General features: G+C 30.0%; 2 protein-coding genes across 5 annotated transcripts; one reads left to right on the top strand and one right to left on the bottom strand.

Moving 5' to 3' along the window:
* The first annotated feature begins 786 nt into the window (after window positions 1-786).
* Window positions 787-6750, top strand: LOC129321705 (pentatricopeptide repeat-containing protein At2g02750). Of its 4 annotated transcripts, XM_054967586.1 has the most exons (4): window positions 787-3166; window positions 3296-3377; window positions 6134-6271; window positions 6357-6750. In XM_054967586.1, exon 1 carries the CDS (start codon window positions 921-923, stop codon window positions 2772-2774), a length of 1854 nt encoding a protein of 617 aa, XP_054823561.1. In that variant the 5' UTR covers window positions 787-920; the 3' UTR covers window positions 2775-3166; window positions 3296-3377; window positions 6134-6271; window positions 6357-6750. The 4 variants fall into 4 exon arrangements, with proteins under 4 accessions (XP_054823561.1, XP_054823562.1, XP_054823560.1 ...); XM_054967587.1 differs by lacking the exon at window positions 6134-6271 and having other exon boundaries at window positions 6536-6750; XM_054967585.1 differs by lacking the exon at window positions 6134-6271.
* On the bottom strand, window positions 6084-7087 carry LOC129322468 (B3 domain-containing protein At2g31420-like). The gene is made up of 2 exons (XM_054968783.1): window positions 7007-7087; window positions 6084-6524 (listed from the first exon to the last, which is right to left on the bottom strand). Exons 1-2 carry the CDS (start codon window positions 7085-7087, stop codon window positions 6084-6086), a joined length of 522 nt encoding a protein of 173 aa, XP_054824758.1.
* Window positions 7088-9809: the final 2722 nt, after the last annotated feature.

Raw genomic sequence — 9809 nt, 5'->3', positions numbered from 1 at the left:
CAAATATCTAAACTAATAAATCTCATTTTTCATCATAAGAAATGATGAGATTAAGCATTTTCATATCTATAAAATTAAATGGTGTTGATAAGTTTTTACTTATTTGATTTATTAGCGATATATCACTAATATAATATCGTGAATTAGAGACACGAAAAGAACTTAATCATTTGCTCAAAATAGATTAAATATAATCTATAAAAAATTATAAATATCTTAGCTTATAATAAAGAATTAAATACCCCTCTATAATGAAATTTTTAAGTTTACATGTATCTTCGTGTAAGGAAGCTTGGCAAGATGGACATCTTTTATAAAAGAGTGCACTTATTAGGACAATAATAAAATAATATGTGAATATCACTTTAATTTTTTCGCCTACCAAAAAAGATAAAGAACAATTGTGAAAAGGAGATAGAGATATGACTGACATATGTGTTAGGATTTTATTTAATTAGTTAAAAGTTAAAATTATTTAACAAATTATGAGATATATATTCATGAACTAGATTATATAAAATATTTTAATAATATATTTGTTCTGTAAAAAAAAAAAAACCCTTTTAATTAATTTGATGAATGAGTTATATTTTGATATATTTAAAAATCTCATTTATAATTTATAAAAATTATATTTTTCATGATCATCGGAACAATTCAATCAAAATAAGACTTGATTATCACGTAGAGCACTGGAGTGTATTTTCTGTTCATAACAGTCTTTCTCAAAACAAGCCCCCACGCCAACCCAAAAAATTATTAAAAAGAAAAAAAGAAAGAAAGAAACTTCGCCTCTAGCCTTCTACCAAGCTCCTGAGGGGACTCTCAATTCAAAGCGAAGCGAGTGACCAGGAGAGGTCTGTGAGATACTATGAGTGATGAAACTGGCAAAGGAGTAATGTCGCCTTCTCTGTCATTCCATGAAGCGCGATATCGCAAAACTTGTATCAGATGGCTTATACAGAGAAGCTCTTCATATCTATTCCCAACTCCACTCTGCTTCCCACTCTCCTCAGAGTTTCACTTTCCCTCCTCTCCTCAAAGCATGCTCCATCCTCAAATCTCCTTCGCAAGGTCAAATCCTGCATGCCCATGTCATCAAATTCGGTTTCCAAGCAGATACTTACGCTTCCACAGCTCTCACGGCCATGTACATGAAACTTCATCGTCTTATTGATGCCCTCATGGTGTTCGACGATATGCCTCACCGAAATGTTGCTTCTTTGAATGCGGCTGTTTCTGGGCTTTCGAAAAATGGGTATCATGGAGTAGCTCTCAGGGTATTCAAGCTAATGGGATATGGTAATTTAAGACCCAATTCTGTTACTCTTGCTAGTTTGTTGTCTGCCTGTGATGGAGTCAATAGTGGTGAGCAGATACATTGCTGGGCGGTGAAATTGGGGGTTGAATCAGATACTTATGTTGCGACCTCGCTTATTTCTATGTATTCTAATGCTGAAGAGTTGGATTCGGCGAATAGGGTATATGGAGGATTAGTAAACAAGAATGTTGTCAGCTACAATGCTTTTATCACAGGGCTACTGCAGAATGGGGTTCCCTGTTTGGTAGTGGACGTGTTTAAGGACATGATGGTATGTTCTAATGATAAGCCCAATTCTGTCACGTTGGTTTCTGTTCTTTCTGCATGTGCCGGTCTCTTGGATGTTCGTTTTGGAAGCCAAGTTCATGGATTCATCGCAAAACTTGTGACAGGGATTGAGGTTATGGTAGTGACCGCACTTGTGGACATGTATTCCAAGTGTGGTTGTTGGCACTCAGCTTTTGATGTCTTCAAAACACTTGAAGGGAACAGGAATTTAGTAACATGGAACACGATGATTGCTGGAATGATGTTAAATGCACAGTTTGAGAAAGCCGCTGAACTGTTTCAACTTCTTGTATTTGAAGGAATGCATCCTGATTCAGTAACTTGGAACTCCATGATCAGTGGGTTTGCACAACAAGGAAAGAGTGTGGAAGCTTTTTTGTGGTTTAGGAAAATGATGCTAGCCGGCATGGCTCCAAGTTTGAAAATTCTCACGAGTCTTTTGTCAGCATGTTCGGATTTATCTGCTTTGAGACATGGAAAAGAGATCCATGGACTTGCTCTCAGAATTGATATTAATAGGGATGAATTTTTGGTAACTGCACTTATTGACATGTACATGAAATGTGGGCATTCTTCTTGGGCACGAGCAATTTTTGATCAATTTGAGATAAAACCAAATGACCCAGCATTTTGGAATGCAATGATAAGTGGTTATGGGAGAAATGGAGACAAGGAGTCTGCCTTTGGAATCTTCGATGAAATGCAAGAGCAAACAGTTCAACCAAATGGTGCAACATTTGTTAGCGTTCTATCTGCTTGCAGCCACACTGGTGAGGTAGAGAGGGGTTTGCAGATTTTCAGAATGATGAAAAGAGATTATGGCTTGCACCCAAATCCAGAGCACGTTGGTTGCGTAGTTGACCTTTTGGGTCGATGTGGCCGGTTGGACGAAGCTCGAGACCTAGTGGAAGAATTAAAAGAGCCATCTTCATCTGTCTATTCTTCTTTACTTGGAGCATGCAGGTCTTACTTAAATTGCAATCTTGGAAAAGAAATGGCTATGAAGCTCCTCGATTTGGAACCAGAAAACCCAACTCCACTCGTGATCCTATCTAACATATATGCTGGACTGGGAAGATGGAGAGATGTAGAAATTGTAAGAGGAATGATAAAGGATATAGGACTGGACAAACTCCGTGGCTTTAGCATGATAGAAGTCACATGAGAATTAGTCGTGCAGAAAATTTTGGACAAAATATTTTCCTGGACACATTAACATAGCTATCACACCTTGAGTGCTCTTTCTATTCTAACTTTCACAGAAGTCACTGTTCCAAATCTCTTTGATCCAAAGCAATAGGCAAAATGGTAAGGAGGTTCAGTCATGAAACAAGAGATCTTATGTCTCAGTGTAAAATTACCTGGGTATACCTCAATTTTCCCATTACTACAAAAATTCTGCAAACAGAAATGCAACAGCTATGAACGCATCATACACAGCTGGGTCAGGTTTTCATGTTATGCGGAAAGTAACTTGCTTGGTTTCTCTTTCATCAAAAAAGAACTTCTGCCATCTATAAGGTTACTACGATGATTGTGTTCATAAAACCCATCAGAGTAAGCTTCCTGAAATACAAAATGCATGGTTTAAGGCAAAGTTGTGTTGTGTGCAATGTTTTAGAACGTCCACGTGTGTCATTCGTTTGCTTGAAAGCTTTAAGAATTAATTGATTCCTCTGGATGCAGCAAATAATTTGGCCAGGAAGGGACAAAAAGATGTTTACTTTTTCAAACTGAGCTGAGAACACATAAATACTCTGACACCAAGGTACACCTGTCTATCCAGTTTGAATTAGTTCTTGCTTCTGCGTGTCCAACATACTCCTCCACTCCCTTATCAAAATCATCAACATCAACAAACAAAAAACAAAAAAAATAAAAGAAATAAAAATGTGAAAAATTTCAAACACGTCTCATTGTCCTTGAATAATATATTCAAAAAATAATATTATATTTTTTTTATCCTTATAAAGATAATTTTAAAAATACTTTTAAAATATTGTCTAAAATACCATACTATAATTAATAAATATGACCAAATGAACATTGTAGAATGTATTTTATAAATGGGATCGAAAGGTGTACTTGTTTGCTGAAATTTCAATTGATATCATACGTTACAGCTTGTAGCTATGTTGATTTTCTTTGACTCATATTAAGTTCATTAGCTAACTGGGGCCAAATGATTTGAAATTGATAATCTCCTTTATCTTGATATCCAAAGCTTTGCTCCCCATATTCAACTGGAAATGCACAACAGTACAGTACTGAACAAGGAAAACTAAGCAATTTCTTTTTCTTCTTTTTTTTCCCCGTATTGAAGATAAACCATATTCTTTGTTTTTTTTTCCTTTTTTGAAGTGAAGACCAATATATTTATAAATAAAAATAATTACAATAACAAGATTTAAAAGTAACCTACCTATATAATGTGACTAGGAGATTATGAAGAGGGAAATTATAGCAAGTAAATACAAACTAAGGACCTGTTTAGTTGTTGAAAAAAAATGGAATGGGTTGATAAAAAATAAAATGAACTAGAATAAGATCATGAATTAATAGAAAGGTGACAATGATAGAGAGATGAGAACTATAGAGTGACAGAGAGATGAGAATGAGTATTGCTGATCTTATTCATGTAAATCCCCATTTTTCTCTCTCTTATCATTCCATGACTTTCCTTTCTGTAGCATTTTCACATTTTCAATCAATCCATGATTTTATTTTAGTTCACTTTATTCGTTATCAACCTATTTAATTTCATTTTTTTCAAACAACCAAATAGATACTAATGCAATGTCTGGTAGATAAAAAATTGTTTTATTGAAAAGAAATGAAAAATATACTTATCACATTTTCTTTCTAAGTATATTTCCCATCTCCTTTCTAGAACACACTTTGTTGCATACAAACATGCAATAAAGGAACTAAAAATGAAAGGAGCTAGAGGACATGTGACAATCAAGCTTGCGTAAGATAAACACCATGAAAAGAGTCATTGTTAACAGTGGCAGAATCAGATCCTAAGTCAGGAGATGCAGAATAATTTAATGAAAAATTAATATTTTTTAAAAAATAGTAATAATTATACTAGGATTAAAATTATAACAACATAAATAAATTTATTATCATTTTTCATTTTAAAAATTATATTAAATAAGTTGATATGATCTTTTATTATAAATATACTCTTCATATCTTATTTAAATCATTAAAATATTATATATTTAATAAGCTTTTAAACCTAAATATTTTTTATTTAGTTTAAAGGGGGGAAAATATTAAAATAGGAGGTGCAAAGTTATAAATTTTATATGCTACATTTGTAATTTTTTCCAAAGTGAGAGGGTGCATTTACACCCCCTCACCCCAACGTGGCTCTGACACTTATTGTTAAGATTGCAAAGAATTGATTAGAGAGAAAACAAATGAACACATTCTTGATGGTGATTATTCAACATTACAAAATCATGATCCTCCACTTGAATGATTTACAACCATAATTCATTCCTTAATTAAAGGTAGAGCTATCAATTAGGGCAAGCTCGACCCTAAACAATTGACTCTTGAAGGGTTAGGGCTTACATAGAGTAGCCTTGATAAGCTTAATTATATTTGAAAGTTTTATTTTATAAGGTTTGACCTAGCTCTTAGTCTCAGGGCTAAAGAGCGGACCATGTAAGCCTTAGCCTTATTTTTTTAATTTAAAAACATAAAAAATATATTTGTAATCTTAAAAAAAAGTTATTACACATAAAACTAAATTTAGGAAAATAAATTTATGTCAATCTATACCACAACAAGTATAATATCAAATAGCAACATCAAAATTAATACTAATAAAACTTAGACTTTGCTAGCACTATCAGTTAAATTTTAATGAATGAATGTGGAAGGAGGAATGAGTCTAAGGCTTTTATTTCTTTTAGTTAGATAGTTAGTCTTTTATTTTTTTATATTAAAATTTTTTAAAAATAAAAGGCTTAAAGGGCCGACTCTTTTAAATCAAAATTATCATTTTCTATTCTAAAATAGTAGTTCAATTCTAGCTATTTTGGGGCTTGACTTAACCTTAATTAACAGCTCTAACTAAAAGTAATGAAAACTAATTTGAAATGGGATCAAGGGGAGGTTACACACAATAGTTATATTTATTATCTTAATTATTATCACCATTGAAATTATTTTTATTGCATTTCTAATATTTTAAATAGTTAGTCCTTAGCTCTCTGAAAATAATATCTAAATTATAAACTAGCGAGAGAAAAAAAAAATCTAAATCCCCCATCTCATTTCATTTCACCATGCAAAAAGAATAAAAGGAAAAAAAAAAAAAAACGGGGTACAAAGAAGGTACAAAGAAGAGACTTCTGTTTTCAGATGTTACTCAAAAAAGATCTGAGAACAAGTTCTTATTACAATTAACAAAAACCTGAAACATATAATTTGATGCAAAAAAGGAATCCAAGATCGATCAAACTTGTGCAAAATGTAAAATCTTCTTATTAAGTTTGACTAATGCAGATCCAAGTTGATCATCAAGCCTTCTAAACGACCATAATTGCACCATATCATTGACCTTGAGATCATTAGATTGCGCATGTTTCCAACGATAAATCAGATTATAAGTAGAACAACTTTTCATTTGCCACCTTTTCAGAAGTAAGTTGAACTCTTGAAGATTTGGTTCCAGCACTAACACATTTATACGTTGAGGTCTTTTATTATTTGTTGAACACGTTTTCAGAAACTCAACCTCTTGAGGCTGCAGAAAATTGCCTCTGGCTTCCTTCAAGATCTTGTTTTCTGGGATTGAGAAGCGATTATTGTTTGAATTTGTATCACTTTCACAAAGCTTCTCTTCTATCACCATTTGTATATCATGACCTCCCATATCATCAATCTTTTGGTCAACCTTCATGGCAGCATCAATGAGTGAAGCAAATTCAGCAAACGTGGAGGTTCGAACAAGGAGGAATCATCATGAGAATCTTGGTTACAATAATGTTGATCTTTGTTTATAATTTGTCTTTATTTTCTTGAATCTCTCTCTCTTCTGGTTGGGTCTCCTTTCTGCAACGACTTCCTCTCTTTGCAGATTGTTTGTAAGAAGCAAACAAGTGGTATCATAATATTCAGATTCTTTTGTTGTTGGAGATATTTCTTTATCTCTCTACGTTTTTTTTTTTTGAGCTTTTGTACAGATAGCTGATATTATAAGATTAAATTAAAAAAAATAACATATTCTTTCTTAAATTTTAAAAATGACTGTTCAAATATTTAGTTAATATTTAATTTACAAAATTGCTTTTATAAAATTATAACACGTTTTGCAAACACCAAAAGAGACTCAAAACACGAGAAATCAAGTGAATGAGAGAGACAAATGCAAGTTACAGTTATGACAGAAGAAGCAATTTGAAGACGAAAGAAAGCAGAGCGATGTGACTGAGCCACAGTCAGAATGGTGAGAGACATTAACAGTACTCAACGAAATGGAGCATGCCAGCAGAAAAACAAAGCTATAGATTCATGATTTTTTTTTATTTTATTAGCTTAGGTATTTGATTCTCTGTGATAAGCTAAGAGTCCAAAATTTCTTGCAAATTATGTTTGATCCATTTTGGACAAATGATCATACATTTTTTGTGTTACTGTTCTGTGATACTACATCATTTATATATTGCTGTATATCAATGATAAACAAGTTTATGTTTGATTGTCACTAACATACTATTATATAACACTGATACATAAACCATATCAGTGAAAATTTACCAACTTATTTATAATTAATATACAACTGTATATTGATAATGTAGTATTGCATATCAGTAACATGAAAAACATATAATTATTTGTTCAAAATGGATCAAACACAATTCGCAAAAAATTTAATGTTATCGAGATATGTGAAGATAGTAAAAATCTGATAATAGATAATAAATCTTAACTTGGTCTTCTATTTCTAGAAATGAGAAGTCAAGTCAATTTCAACTAGATAATAAACAATGATTTTTGCTAATGTGAAATTCTAAAAATTTTCTTTGAATCGTTATTATTATCTAACAAACTCTTTTATATATATATATATATATATATATATAATATTTTAAATTGTTCGGTGCATATAATACAGAATTCTAATCACGGACTAGTTATGTAGGATATTTTTTTTTTTCTATTTTGGATATATAGTGCCAAAAATTTTATAATTGTTGAGGGGAGCTTTTATTGAGCAAATAAGAAAGATCACATTCTAACTAAATTTGTGATGGGCCATACTCCAAGTTTTTATAAACTTTGTCCAGAATTTTTGGGGCCTATATATTTTGCAACCTCTGCGCCAATTTTCTCTCTCTCTTTTTTCTTTGTCATTTTTATCTCAAGAAGCTTGAACTAAATAGATGCATGGGCCTCTATTATTTATAGAGAATTTTTTTTTCCTTCCTAGCTAGTTGGATTGAGGATTCTTTTTCAAACGAATCTTGGATTTGATTGATAATACAAATTTTATGTAATATCCGATAAAATTGATTAAATAAATATACTTGATACACGAGACTGAAATATTTTCTCATAATATTATAAATAGTTAAATATTTTTATTTTTAAGAGAATTACATATTATCTCGAAAGTAAATAACAATGACAATCATTCATAATATAAATAAAATTAGGTGTGCGTTAAGTAAGGATGACTTTGAAAAGAAATTAAAATTCAGGGTCCTTGAAACATTAAAAGATTAAATATATATAACTAGTTGAAAAACGGATTAAAAAATTATTATCAACTAACAATAAAAATAATAATAAATTATCTCGACTATCGATTTATCCCTCAAGTTTAATTTTTTTTTTGATTTAGTTTTTTTTAATTTGCTTTAGTTATCAATTTGAGACTTATCATTCAAAGATGAGGTAATTTATTGACATGGATAGGGAATATTGATGATAATCTTGTACATTTATAAAAAGAAGTGCAATTATTTATGCCGGGGAAATATAAAAAATAATAATAAAATTCCTCCGAATTCTATATACAATAATTTAGTTTTTTAAAATGTTATAATTTTACTGAAATTTTTAGAGGTGTCTTTGTCAATAAATTATAAATTGAAAAGACTATTTTATTCTTATTGACAAGTTGTGATTTCTTATTCAATTCTTGCAACTCTTTGAATAAAAGTTGTAATTCTTTAAATAAAAGTTGTAAATGAAGTTTGTTATTTTGAGAACCTGTTTTTTAATAATATAAAGTACACTTGACGAATTATAATTTCTTATTCAAATCTTGCGATTTACAAAAAAAAAATTATTATTTCTTAAGCAAAAGTTATGATTGGTGCTTATTTTTTAATAATAGAAATTATATTTGACAAGTTATGATTTCTTAAATAAAAATTATAATTGGGGCTTGTTATTTTTAGTAAGGATCAAATAATTTTTTTCACTTTAAAATTTATTAACACAAAGGTCCTTAAGAACTTCATTCAAATTATAGCATTTTGAAGGACCGAATTATCATTTATATAACTTGAAGAGATTTTATTATAATTTTTTTAAAGATTTTTTTAAAACAAAAGAACAAAATATATTATAAGGGATTAGATTGATAAACATTAGATTAATTTGTGGACATATTTATTCTCATTTAACTACATATACGTAGATTACTAAATGACTAATTCTTTTTTGAAAATGACTATTTTAGTTGTATTTGATTGATAAACAAATTTGTAGAAGGAAACTAGTCATTTTCTATTATGTTTTAATCAATAACCTAACTAAATAATTAAGTCTCAATATAAAATAGTTATTGAAAGTAAATATATCATTTTATTACAAAAAATGCCACATTTAGACAAGTCTTTAAAGACTAAATAATAATTAAAAAATTAATTTATACTCATTTCATTTAAAAAGTATGGCATTTTTAATCAGATCTTACCTTTCAATAAAATAGTTATCTACTTTTAAACTAATTATATTTTTTTATATTTACTCTTATTAAATACCTTACAATAAATATAAAGTTATTCATTAATAGAGTACTTTTTAAAAAGACAATGATTATATCTTGAAAAACTAAAAATATCTTATATTTTTAAATATCGAACTTCTCAAAAAATATTTTATATTTTAGAATGAAGGGAGTAAGTCCTTATAGTTTCTTCTAATTTTGAATTGGGTCTTTATA

This window comes from Prosopis cineraria, unplaced genomic scaffold, assembly GCF_029017545.1.
Source record: "Prosopis cineraria cultivar Desert tree isolate PC_DT_omini unplaced genomic scaffold, ASM2901754v1 PC10, whole genome shotgun sequence".
NCBI lineage: Eukaryota > Viridiplantae > Streptophyta > Magnoliopsida > Fabales > Fabaceae > Prosopis > Prosopis cineraria.
This window is presented reverse-complemented; position numbering and strand designations above follow the sequence as displayed.